Source organism: Betta splendens, chromosome 10 (assembly GCF_900634795.4).
Source record: "Betta splendens chromosome 10, fBetSpl5.4, whole genome shotgun sequence".
In the NCBI taxonomy this organism is placed as follows: Eukaryota; Metazoa; Chordata; class Actinopteri; order Anabantiformes; family Osphronemidae; genus Betta; species Betta splendens.
In genome coordinates this window covers 5,746,109-5,760,464 of record NC_040890.2, presented here as the reverse complement: position 1 = coordinate 5,760,464, position 14,356 = coordinate 5,746,109, and the positions used below count along the sequence as shown (strand labels likewise).

Below are 14,356 nucleotides of genomic sequence, written 5' to 3'. Positions count from 1 at the left end.
GACAGTGTGGCTGACAGCAACAGCAAAGACACTGGCGACAGTCCGGTGTACTTTGTATCTTAATTTTTTTGTGCCAAGAAAATTTTTTAGCCCTTTGATGATGTCAGTATGAGGGACAGCTACATAGACAGTGTATGTGCTGATCTGTTCGTTGGGTCTCAAACACAAAATTTAGACAAGAAAGCAGCACAAACATCCCAGAGTTTTTCTCAGGACCTTGTGATCTCTCATAATGATAACCATAACATCTTACAGACATGTGTTTCAAACTGGCCTTTTAAGTATATAAGTGAAACAAATACATCAATTATTCTCTCACAGTCACAGTGGAAAAACATGAGAGACATCAAAAAAAGCATCACTGTCAGTCTGATGTATTCTCTTTGATATTTGTTAAAAAAAAACTAAAATTATCATTTATTTATTATTAGATTACAAATGTCCTGTGCTATACAGACAGTATTATGTGACTGATACTTGGGCAGAAGTTTGAGCAGGTTGTCCACTAATAGTAACAGTACTAACGCTTCATGTGTCCTTTGGAAAATACACTCGGCCCACTGTACTGTATGTGCATCAGTTATTAGTCATTTTAGATGGCAGTGCCAAATGTCAAAACAAATAAACAAATATAAAATACAATTCTGCAGTCTTTAAATAGCACTTATGCAAACTATTTTTCTTTTATTTTTAAGCTTCCTAATGTTAATATTTATGTAAGTGGTTGTAATGCTCTAATGCTTGAATGCTTTACGTCCCACGTACCCTGAGCACCTCACGGCAGATGTAAGCGATCCAGTCTTCTTTCAAGTAGTTTCCTTTGGTCTTCTTTACCAAGTCTGTAACTGAGCCAGCGCCACAGTACTCCATCACCAACTAGATAGAAACACAAAAAAGTGTGATTCAGATATAAGCAGCTACACAAAATAACTAGAAATACAATATATATATGGTTTTATTGACTTAAAAATAACTGTAAAGTCAGAGAAACATCTGACAATTTACAATTTATTTATTTAGTATAAACACTGAAATATAGAAATTACTCAAAAGAAATTAATAAAATCTATAATATTTAAGCAATACATTCGGAAGTAGATTAGTAGTTTACACACCCAGAGTTGGTGGTCCTGTCCAGCAGGACCTTTCTTAATAAAAGCTCCATAGTAAGTAGCAATGTTTCTATGGTGGGAATAACTCTTCAACATGTTGATCTCCAGCTTTATCTCCTCCTCTTCCTCCTAAACATGACAACAATTGAAAAAAAGGCTCTAAGGTTATTTACAGCCTAAAACGTTTTAGCAGGGATTATATGGAAGAATATGATGGATGGCGTTGATGCTTAAGAGAGAGGTAGATACAGTAGTATCCTACTGACTCCTACTAATATCTCAAACTTAAATCCTGTTATTTCTTCTTTTCATAAACCTAAAAAAGGGCCAATAAAAAAAGAGGTGAACAACAAGCAACTAGACAGCAGGAGACACCATATATTGGAGCTGGATGTGGCTTCTAATCAGCGAATAGGAAACAACATATATATAACACATATTATATATATATATATATATATATATATATATATATATATATATATATATATATATATATATATATATATATATATATATATATATATATATATATATATATATATATATATATATATATCTATATATATATATATATATATATAATATATTGATCATGATGCACATTTCTTAAATGTGTGTTGTGTCTTAAAAACTGTAACATTAATTCATTTAATACCAAGAAAACTCACGCAGTATCAAGATGTGTTCTAGACAATCTAAACAAAATATTGGTCAGATTCAAATCACTGTAAGATAAAAGGACAATTTCATTTAGTCCATTTCATTTTGTCAAGCTTGAGTAAATTCAAATTACATTTCTTTTTGATAACTGATCAGAAAAGGGGTGACGCACTGGGAGACCTGTGATTCACCATGATAAGTTTTAAAACCATTTATTTGTGTTTTCAGCTTTGGAAACAAAACACCTCCATCAAATAATATTGTCCTTGTTTTTTGCACAGGTAGGGGTCATGTCACTAGGAAGAGAAGCTGCAGAACGACAGAAAAAGAACTGTAATGTAAACCTCCAATAACCTCAGTGCCTCATCAAAAGAAGATAGGAAACAAAGTTCCAGGTGCCACATCACTACTGTATGTACAACTGCCATATGGTGAGAAGTGCTGTATGCATGTGATGTGAAGCAGCAGGACGGCGCACTGCTCAGTGTTCTAGGTCAGATTTGTTTACGATATATGAGCATCCAGGGAAATGTCTCTTAATGACTTACAAATTTAAAACTGAGAAGTGAAGTGCTTTCCTCTAATGAGGCAGTCAACAGGTAATGATGAACACTGATTCGGCAATACAGCAACTATATTATGTATATATCCTATGTATTTACAGTATTCTTTGACTGTTCACAGTCTTTATTTATTATTTGCAATATTCGACTAGATTTTACATATTAAAGCACTTTGGAAATGTTTGAATGTTAATGTTCACCATGGGACAGAACTGGATTAGCTGACAGCAAATTAATGTTAAATTAATTTCACTTGGTTTTTTTTTTGATGAGTGACAGAAGAGAACAACGCGATGGTAGACAAAAGGAGTGTGCATCTTTGTGCTATTACCTCTGTGACTTCCATGACTTTGATTGCTGCCAGTTGACCTGTCTTGACATGCCGCCCCTGTTAAAATACATGAAAAAATGGGAACGTTGAAAACGCAGCCACACAGTCGTAATGTAACACAGGCTGCAACACAAGCTTGGAGCAAACTCGTGGACAGATCATTTTACTTGGATCGTTTTCAGTGCGTGCGGGCACGGCTACATCTGCATAATATCGGTTCCTCAGGGGATGCACAGTCACAAAGAACAAGATAGGGGGCAAGATGAAAGAGAGCGGGCTACAGCCAGAACTGTAAAGTGCAGTCAGGTGAGAAAGGAGAAAATTGAAAACCTTGTCATGAGTCAGAAAACAGACACGATACTAGAGTTCGCTACTTTATAAGCCTTTAAGCTGTGATGTATGACAGCGTCCTGAGAATGTTGGGTTATGAAATGGAGTACAGGGTATGGCACACCTGACTATACTCAATCAGTCAGTTAATATGAAAGTATAGATACAAAAACTGTGAAGACAGGCTGTGAGTCTAGCAAATAAAAATATATATTTGTTTGGTTTGTCTCTGCAGCCAAATCTTAGAAACACTCTATCAATTCCCAAGTGGTACAAAATTACACCGAAGCGATTTCTCAATTACAAAGCAGTCCAGGAGAGATAGCAGGGTGTTGCAACTGGTGTGTCTGAAAAACTGTGTCACAGTCATTGGAAATTTCATAAAACTAAATTCAGCAGTTTTTTTAACTCCTATCGTTTACTGTCAGAACCACCCTCCTTGTGTGACCACCAATCACGCTTCATATTTGTCAGAGATAAAGATTAAAGAAGAGATTTGCGTCTTTTTGTATGAACTCCTTAAAATTTTAAACTTTTCACTTGTCAGCTTGCATCCACAAAGAAAAGAAAATAATTAGTAATATGAATAAGTATTAGTTACATCAGTCTTGTTAAGCAAAATGTATGAAAAGAGTGATTACAGATAAAGTAGGAGCAAAGGAAAACACAGCTACAGTACAGCCATGCATGAGGGGATGAGGAAGCTAGACTTAAGACTAAAAAAGCATCCATCTTCAGCCCAGAGAAAGCTAACAGCTCATAAACACTCTGTACAGGAGAACAGCTGAGCAGAAGCAGAAGCAGTTGCAGAAACAAGACACGACAGAGCAAACAACAAATGCATATAGTCAGAGGCACGTGGTCTTAGAGGAGTAAGTATGTATGTATGTAGTGTACGTGGAAGGCCCTAAGATGGTTTGATCCTCAAAGGCTACACAAAGATGGTTAAATGGCCTCTAAACCTTCAATGAAACAAGTACATAAAGTATTACTTGAGTATATAGGTACTGTGTGTGTATGTGTATGTATATGTGTATGCAGTCAACACGTTTAAAGAACAAAACCAAATGGAAACCTATTATCAGGAACTGAAACATGCGTGTAGATAGTTTCCTTCTCATTTTTGTTCTTATTTCTTATTCTGAAGTCAAAGGTTTTTGACCTTTTTGGCTCATGTTCTTGGTAGAAAATTTCAAATCTGCTGTAATCAATAGGTGTTAGAACACACAACTCATCACAATTTGCAGTACGGAGCGACATAGTGTCCATGCCGAAAATCACTGTTGTGTTTTCACCGCCATCACAATGTTTTTCTCTTATTTTAGAGGTGGCAGTAAAATGTTGCAAATTTGTGGCATTTTGTTGCTGTTTAAAATGGACAGAAATGGAAAGAGGTGCTGCATTGCTGGGACTGTTGCATTTCTCAATCAGCGTATGCTGAGTAAGTAAGTATGAAAAGCAGAATGGCTCGCTCTGAATTCACATGCTCGTGAATGTTCTCATGGAATACTACGACATTCTTCTTAACAATGTTTACTGAAAATCTTGCTGAACCAGCTGCCATGAAACAGACTCACTGACCTCTATTCATTCTGGCCTTAAGTCTGTCCCCGAGAGTAGGACATTGTTCATAATTGCAAAGAATTGTAGCACACAAGCAGCCAGTGGCCTGACTGTGATAAATAAGGACGCTTCCTTCCTGACCTTCCGGTCAGACGCAATGGTTGCTGCTGGCTAAAAATGTCTAGACTGCTTATTAACAATATGCACAATTTAGTCATGATTACACACATAGTGGACTTTTTTCCTCGCCAGATAACTGGTATTGAGAAAAGCTTGCACAGGTCAACATTGAAGCCTAGGCCTTCGCTATCACTATCACATCATACACTGATGTGAAGTGCTTGCAATCAGCTTCACAACACTGTATGACTTTGGTCCACTGTGGGTGCTTTACAAATAACGTTAAATCTATACTGGCCTACAAAAGAAAGTTAATAGGAAGTTAATTACAGAGCTTAAGTAAATACCATAGATGCCTGATAAACATCATTAGGCATGGGGGTGGAACCATGTCAATAGAAGTAGGTGCACTGTGTGCAAGGCATTGTCAATAAGGGTGGAAACCTCTCCATCCTCAAAGGCTATGCCACACCCACTGAGCCAGAATTGATTAGGGATAAGAAAACTATAGCGAAGACTCATGGAAGGCCTGGGAGGGATTTACACAAATATCTGCCAAACCAAGCAGCTGAACGCCTCAGATCTGTCAGGAAATTACTGGTCTAAAGGCTGTAACATACAGTACCACAAAGTTTGATCTGACCAATATTCTGTGCTCAAATATAACCAGCAAAACCAAATCATAATAATACACAAGTCTATAGTGTAAGTTATATGTTCTTCTTATCTGCCCATTACTTTGACAAGAAAGGCCTCCATGACATATTTACATGTATATTTGAGCTAATCAAATATCAGAGGGACATTTTCTACAGTACATCATACAGGGCTGAAAGGACTGTGGACACCACACCACTCCGTTGTCCTCTAAGCACCATGTAGCTACTGTATTTAAAGGCTGCAGTTTGTGTGCTTCACAATTTGCTAGGAGGAAATTGGTTTGTTTTCCTCTTCCACACAGTGGAAACCTTCACTGACTGGCACTACAGGGTCAAAAGGCCTGGACTGGTTTCCATTATACTAAGTGTGATGTGTCCAAAAGGCTCACTGATAACTCACTGACACAAACTGTGAAAATGAAGTGGCTGTACTTGTGAATAAGAGCTCTTTCAGCCAACAAAGAAATATGCAGTGTATCAGCACATACTAACAAACAACAAGAAACTTTAACCTCATAAATGTCAAACTAAAAAAACAAAACAAAAAACTATGGTAGTTACAGTACACATCAATGAGTGCCTGGATATGTGGATGTAACATGCAAACAGTTTAGGCCCAGGTGGCATCATTACCATCATCTTCCAGCAACTGCCGACACATTTTGCTCACATGAAGCACTGTCACCATGTTTGGTGCTGACTAGAGTTTATGTAGGCTGTTTTACTGATGCAGGTTACAGTACCTGCTGCAGCTGGAAACAAGATAACTTACAACCAAAGAAGTGAAGGTGGGCTGCAAAAACCTAAGATCCCCCATTGACCTAACATTGACAATCATTCAGGGTGTGGTCTCAACGGGTGTTGTTCATTCCTATTCAGCTCTATTTTGTCGATCCATTCACACCTAATCAACCAGGTTGTACCTCTTTTTTGCAGTGTGATGACATCTCAGTGACATTTACTGTATGAGGCAGACAGATCAGGTAAAGAAAACACTGTCAGATTGCATTATAACTTATTTTAAGCCTTATCCTTACTAAAGTTGTGAATAAGCCACTCTCTACTGCATCAATTATTTTTTTCATATTGAATTTTGCATTTTCCCAAACTTTACAGAACTGAATCTCTGGTGTACCTTTAATCACATTTTTGGCATTTTAAAAGTACAGTAAGGCTAAAAAGGCCAGACACATCTGAGGATATTCTAACTAGTAACTCATATTTTCACTGTTCTCTCAGTCTCTGACGCACGCACACACACACACACACACACACACACACACACACACACACACACACACACACACACACACACACACACCAATGGGTATTCAGCATGAAACCATAGCTACTGCACACATAGGTCCCATTAGGGGCTGCTTTCCTTTTCTCTCTTTAGTTTTTATCTCTCTCTCTCCGTCTCGCTCTCTCTCTCTCTCTCTCTCGCTCTCTCTCTCCGTCTCTCTCTCTCTCTCTGTCTCTCTCTCTCTCTGTCTGTCTCTCTCTCTTCCTTTTCCTTCCTCCCCTCCTCTCTGTCTCTCTGCCTTTCACCTCTGCCTTCCTTCCATTGCTCTTGTTCACTCTCTAGCTTTCCTCTCTCCTTCCTCTCCCTTTTCCCTTTGTCTCTCTCACCCATTTGTCTTTTTGTAACTCTAACAAGCACATAGTATGCAGTGGCTATGCTAAAGAACATTTCCTGTTCTCTCTCTTTCAGCCCAAAGCACCCAGCCTTTGCTTCAAAACCAATTCAAAATATTTTAACTTATATTTTATTATATTTTGTATTAGTTTAATAGAAGAATGAACTAAAGACTTAGTATGTAGAAGAAACCCTTTTGAAATGTATTAAGTTTTCAAAATTAAATTTCTCCAGTTGTTTTGTTCTGTGAAACAGATGTCGAGGTCTCAGAGCAAAGGTATTAGCGTGGTTGCAACACAGAGCAGCAGGACAAAACCAGCATTCAGACAGTTATAACATATAAATCAGCAAATTACTGTAGTTACGTGTAACATGATTCAGACAAGAATGGAGACGTCTGCACAACGAAAAGGGAAGTGACGGAATTGAAACAAGATAGATTTGAGGAAGTGCAAGTAAGTCACACAGGGAGAGGTATTGTAGCCAGCTGTTTTTTTATGGCCCAGTAACACTGTAGTTCATGATGTTTCAACATAGTGTGAGGAAGTTTTTCAGACATCACCTATGGAATGCTCTACAGCAAATGTGGATGGGAAATTTCAAGCTTGCCACACATAGTATCTATGGACTCGATTCAAAGAAGCCCCCTTCATTTCTAGACATGATACCTGCTAGTACAACATAAAGTAAAAACCTATTTAAACCTCACTCAAAAATGTGTTGCATCATCGCTTCAGCGTGGACTGATGTGCATGCATGCACACACTCAAACAGAGATTCCTCTATAGCAGTGCCTAGCAGAGAAGGGAAGTTTGGTTTGCAAACAGGGAAACGCCCTTTCTGTGTGTGTGTGTGTGTGTGTGTGTGTGTGTGTGTGTGTGTGTGTGTGTGTGTGTGTGTGTGTGTGTGTGTGTGTGTGTGTGTGTGTGTGTGTGTGTGTGCTAAAGTGTGAGTTACCGAGCATGCATGAGATACGGTTCATCTCAAAGCGATGCTTTGTTAGGTCAGTTGAAGACATCACTCGTTATCTTTATGTTGTGTTTATATGTTATATCTAATACATTATCAAGCTAGAATTACCACCTGCGCCTCCTCACCTACTGGCCTGCTAAACCTGAGTAAATTTCTAGCCTCCTTCAACTATATGCACTGTACATTGAAATGTTATTTTTGCCCCTTTAACCTGTAAAAACTATTATAATCCAGTTCACATTTTCTGAAAAGCCAAGGGGCGATTCCTTTCTTCTGAGGACGCGAAACTAGTGAAGCCTTTATGCTGGCATGTGACCACTGCCACACATAATACACCCCTTAGTACTAATGGGCATGTGTTCTACATCAGTAGCTCACAACTGCATTTGTCCTTGCAGGCACTGAAAACAAACAGGCCAAATGTGTGAACTGATGCTGTGATTTAAACAATCTGTTGAGTTGAGACAGGGCCTAAAGACACACTGTAGAATTGGAGATAGATTTAAAGGGTGTAGAGCGGACACACCGCTTCCCCTTTCTGATTGCAAAAAAACTTTCCAGGAACCTTTTCAAATATTAAAAAACTTTACAATTATAGAACATATTTTAGCAGCTGTCTGTTAAAAGGTCTTCAATGCAGAAGTTATGTCTCTTGAATCTGCCAACTCACTAGTCAACAAAAGTATGAAAGTGGTTTGCTATGTTTAAAAATTGTAATCCTTGATTCAGAAATCAGTCACACACAACAACAATGTGTGTTTTCTGGTGCATTAATCATGTCTACATAATTCACGCAATCTGGTTTAATCGCAGTAATCACTCTAATTTCACCAGTTATCACACTTTACAACATACTGAAGAGCCTCCTGATGTTTTTAGCCCCAGGCCAGTTTGGAAGAAAGGCCTCGACTGTCTCCATCAGTCGTCCGTACTCAGCATCTAATCTGATTCTCTATTACCTTTAATTGAGTGTGACTTACAGTAGCATGTCAGAATGTCCTGGCTGATCATCAATGCAGTTTTTAAACTAAATAGAAATGAGGCTAAAGTGGCGAACTACACTGGCGATTGATTGACATGATGTCTGACATCACCCTGCAATCAGCCCCAGATGCTAGATTCAGGTCAGATGTAAAGCTTTGATTTAGAGCAGAACTAATAGGCAGCATTACCTAAGCTGGACGGTGTACAGCAACACTTCACCCAACAGCAGACTACAGCAGCAGTGTATGGTCTAAATAAAACCGCTCTCCTCAAACACAGTCATTTCATATGCTTCTGGTTGCCTTCTTTTACACAAACGCAAATAATATTTTAAAGTTTGGCTGGAAATGCTAAGTATTAGTGATACTGTTTCTGAAGCAGTCATGCAGGTCTGAACCATGCTTCACAGATGAGATGGACACACACGGGCATAATCCACCATCACTTTGTGGTCTTATGAGCCCATGACTACACTTCTTCCTGCTGATGGAGAGTGTAACCCCATACTGTATTGCGCAAATTCACAAGTGTCAGCTCAACACACTTTACAAAGTAAGGACTTTCCAGAAAACCCGAGAAATTTAAGGTCTTCCATCCTTTCTACAACACAAATTAATACATTATATTAATAGAACAAAGAAGAACAGTGCAACACAACGATTGGCTGTGTGATCACTGAAAGCAACTGCGTCCCACATCTCTGTGTGGTCACTATTCTCCAAACAACTTTTTCTTCCAAAGCTAAAGACTATCTCATTTATGAATTACAGAAAAAATGCTCACAACTCATGTTTTTCAATTGCATAATCTACTTTTTTACAAATTGTGGGTGTTTCTATCTCACTTTAGCTCACTCATTGCACTTGTTAAAATAGTTAATAGTCAAATCTAAATGTCTACATTGCAACATAACAAAAATGCAACACACATGAATAAACACAGGGAAAATCCCAAAGTTTTTGTCGGCATCTTGAGCACTCGCGTCAACCCACAACCAAGTGTTTTCTCCAGGGGTTGTGTGTATCTCTTAGTGCAAGTCATTGTTCTGTGAGCCCTTTTCCTGCTCTGTTTTCCCATAATGGGACCTTTTTGGATTGCTGGAAACACACACACACACACACACACACACACACACACACACACACACACACACACACACACACACACACACACACACACACACACACACACACACACACACACACGGTTTCTGTGGGAGGAGAATCAACTCCCAATACTGCCATGTTAGCATTGGACACCATCAACTGCCTATAGCACCTCTCAAATAATCATCATCCTAACTAACTGTGAGCAAGTAATTGGTAAAGAAGTCTTCAAAGATTACATCACCTCTAATCACCTCACATTTACAAGAGAGAGGCACTAAGAGGGCACGTAGTATTGAGGACAATGATTATTACTTATTTGGGTTTTACCTTTTATGAAACAAATCCTCTTATACTGGAGTTCCTCGTCAAACCCATTCATCAAGTTGATGTTAAATGGTCTGAACCGCTCCTGTTTGTGCGATCCATTCCCTGTGTCTAATTGAAACTGATCACCATTCATCAATATTTGAAGAAGTAATGAATGTGAGTCACAGGATGAATTTTGTGAATTTCTTTTCTACGCTTGTGTAAAAGCGCTCTATGTAAAGGCCAACACAGCACTTACTGTCCTGTACATCTCTTGCAACGTTTCCTCCTTCAGGAAATCAAGTGGCAATCGCAACACACTCACCCTCTGTTTTGCACAAATTCACACACGCTTGTGCAAACTTCATTCATTCCTCAACTCTAAACTTCTGAACTATGCCTTTGTGCATATCCTGTAAAAATCTGTTTCCTATTTAATTACTTTTGTGCCATAAGTTTAACAGGGTTTATACTGCGAACATTATTACTAAGCATATTAGTTACTAATATTTTATGAAGCATTTCTTCCTCATTAAAATGCACTTTGGATTAATTAAATCTCAAACCACATTCTGCATAAGCATATTTTTAGTACCATCTTATACTTATGCTGTATGGCAGCTGGGCCTTGACTGTCACAACCACGGCCAACCCAAAATAAAACTTTTTAGATTTCCGTCCGTGTTTTAATAGTAATACACCCTTTGTAGCATGTGAACTTAGCCTAAAATGAACTGAAGCCTAAAAAAGCCTAAGCACCTCCTGTGACCACAAGCCACTAACACACACACACACGCAAACAGATACTGCGATAAGGAAGTGTGCCCCACCCAGGGTCCTTTAAAGATGCTGCAGATGCTGCTGGGTGTGGGCAGTATGTGAGCGCTGCTCATAAACACACGCGCTCATTTGAGTGAGAATCTCAGGGTTCTCCCCCTAATAACTGGATGTAGCTACAGCACAGCAGCTATTTACACACCATATATGACAACGCTGTAGTGATGGCTGCATATGCAGCATATGCATAAGACAGAATAGAAGTACAGTATGTGTTTAAAGCACTCACCTTGTACACCTGCCCGTACGTGCCATTTCCCACCACCTCCACCAACTCAAAGATACCTGCTGGATCCTAAAAAGACAATTACACGGTCATGTGAATTGGTGAGAACAAGGGTGTCCTGCTGTCCTGCATCACAATAAAACCTGGGATCCAGCAGAAAGAGAAGTGCCATTGTTTATCACAGTCAGGTAGAGTAGTTTCAATTTCCAAATAAAATGACCAAACTCGTCAATACCAGCGGTGAAGTAGCTACGTCACAAACTTAGAGACACACACAACACAAAATCAATTAAAGAACCACACAAGGGAAAGCCCGAAGACACAGGCAGAAAGCCATAGCAGAGATGGTATCATCATATTACTGTATCACCCAAATCCATCATCACACGCAGGTGAGGATTCACTAAGATGTTAGATGACACTTATGAAGGAGAACAGAGAGGATGGGGGGGGGGTCAGTGTGACTGGGAAGTCGGGTCGTCGGGATTTATGATTCAAGACAGCTGTGGAAATCTGAGAGAAAAACGTGAATGTGTCTGAGTGAAAACACAGCAGCATGAATGGCGACGACGCCACGCGCGATGGTGCATCTCAGGCCAAACAACAGTACGGAGACACTGAGCACTGGTGAGGGGGGGGACTGGGGGAGTGGGGCTGGAAACACTGGGAGCTCCGACGCCCGAACACATCCATGCAAAACCACAACACACTTTAATATGTGACGCTGCAGCTCGACTGACCTTAGAAACACTGTGAGCTAAAGGGAAGTGACACACAACACTTCATTTGTAATGTAACAGTCTCCACATCACACAGTGCAGTTTGCACAGCACTAACCTCTGGTGTTTGGAGCTTCTTTAGCTTTTCTCCTATAAACCTACAGGGTCTGCGCTGTGTGTTGGTGTCACCCACTTGTTGCCCGGCGGCTCGTTAACTTTCTTTTAACCAAACCAAGTCCCGCGTGTAAACACTGCCGCTTGTAAACGCAAAGCAAACAGGACCCGCTGCACCGTTACACGATCAAACAGGCAGAGCCCACGACCCACAGCTCCACGGGGAGTGAGAAAACGGTTGGAAAAACTCAGCGCTGACTCAATTTGAAACCGACTAACGTTGAAGTTTTAAGCAACACCCAGCATTTCTCCCCCGACTGTTTACTTTACACTTCATTCGCAGGAAAGACAACTTAACTGTACTTACTCTTAAGGCAGCGAGGTCTATGCTGTCCAGACTCCGAGTGGTGTTTTCTCTCGACATTGCTGTCAATAACTTTGTCAGCGTGTTGACCTCTGTAGACAAGTCATGGACGGTCCCCGTTTCTCCTCAACAAACTAACGGGATTTCCTCTAGATGGGTCCATTCTGAAGTTTTGCTAGCATTGTCAAGTCGCCCAATCTAGTACAGACACTTCCGGAATGCCTTTTCAAAATAATTCCCTCGCCGCACTTTGAAGGGGTGTAAAAGTTACGCTTTATCATAAGAAGACGTTGATTGTAATTTAAAATTTAAGAAAATATATATGTTTTTGAAGTACCTGTATCTTGTACCAGACTGAAGTCGTACTGTTATCAGCTTTTAGCTTCTGAAAAGCTATAGTAAATACAGAAGCTATTTCCGGTAGACTTAACTTTGTAAACTTGACGCTGCTGAGCTTTGCTCGGTAGAAAGTACTGCTGATGAGTATTACGCGCTTCAAACTTGTGTTTGGTACTTTTGTACTGAATCTGTGCTTTGACATACTTTACAGTGTTGGTTTTTTAAAGCACGTTATAGCTAAAATGACACCGTGAGCGTGGTCGGTGTGACTGTCAGTAAAGCTTTAGGCTGAACGACTACAGCTGAGCTCACTAGTACCTCACTACTGGAAGGTTTGGTTTGCAGCGAAAGGATCCCGTCTGCCACGCTGTATTGTATAAAACTTTACACTGATTTAAATAGGTTACTATAAAATAACGTGTTCCCACTCAATGATCGTTGTTGCACTATATAGTTGCTGTACTGTATGTAGTGTAAAATGCATTGGTGAGATGGGCCTTAACATTCCAGTGCCCTGACGGTCGTCAGAGATCATTATGTGGTGGGACACAGTCACTGTGTGTGTGTGTGTGTGTGTGTGTGTGTGTGTGTGTGTGCTGCACTTGTGTTTGTTACTGAGCGTAGGGGAACGAGAGCTGGCGAGTGACTCTCTTGCTCCCTCTGCGTTCGTGTGCGTAAGTGAACGCAGCAAATTAAAGAGGGAGAGGATGGCTGTGTGTGTGTGTGTGTGTGTGTGTGTGTGTGTGTGTGTGTGTGTCTGTGTCTGTGTCTGTGTGTGTTTGTTGCAGCAAAGAATGGTCTCTCTGTGGCCTCACAGAGTGGCCCTGTTCACGCCAGGGTCAGCTGCCTGCACACAAACACACTCGTTCCTACACTCGCATCCAACCTAAACAACACAACATTCAGTGGAAGGACTGAATACTAAAATTTGACAGTGACAGAGGTTGTTTGTCTGTCGTTTTCCATCGTCATTTCTTTCTTCAGGTCTGTCTGTGTCTGACAAAATACAACACAGCTTCTATTTAATCTAAATTTCAACATGTGAAATAATACATTCAAGCTTAGGTAGAAAAATACATTGTTTTACCAACTTTGGGATTTTCCCTGCGTTTTATTTATGTGTTGCATCTTTGTTACGTTGCAATGTAGACATTTAGATTTGACTATTAAGTATTTTAACAAGTGCAATGATTGGACCAGGTGTGTCCTTGAGCAAGATACTTCACACTAGCAGTCTGGGTGCTGCTAGAGTTCAGTTATTGATAAAGGCCCTATAGTACAACCTTAATGCAACAGTTAGTTTCAATGCAGCTTCATGAGTTTATTATACACCCGTATTGTTTGGGCCATCAGGTTCATGATAAAATGACAAGACTCCTAATGCAGTACAGTGAACTCCAGCACCC

General features: G+C 39.9%; 1 protein-coding gene across 10 annotated transcripts in view; it reads right to left on the bottom strand.

Annotated features, from left to right (window-relative positions):
* The window catches only part of si:zfos-2326c3.2 (mitogen-activated protein kinase kinase kinase kinase 4), a 38,526-nt gene extending 25,720 nt beyond the window's left edge, over positions 1-12,806 (bottom strand). For 4 of the 10 annotated variants that reach the window (XM_029165031.2, XM_029165032.2, XM_029165033.2 and 1 more), the window contains exons 1-5: positions 12,615-12,797; positions 11,418-11,483; positions 2,670-2,726; positions 1,116-1,241; positions 766-876 (exon numbers count right to left, since the gene is read on the bottom strand). In XM_029165031.2, the coding sequence (XP_029020864.1) occupies positions 766-876; positions 1,116-1,241; positions 2,670-2,726; positions 11,418-11,483; positions 12,615-12,671 (417 nt within the window). In that variant the 5' untranslated portion in view covers positions 12,672-12,797. Of the gene's footprint in view, positions 1-765; positions 877-1,115; positions 1,242-2,669; positions 2,727-11,417; positions 11,484-12,614 lie in introns of all 10 variants that reach the window. The other 6 variants (XM_029165037.3, XM_029165038.3, XM_055512422.1 and 3 more) reach the window with 3 other exon arrangements.
* Positions 12,807-14,356: the final 1,550 nt, after the last annotated feature.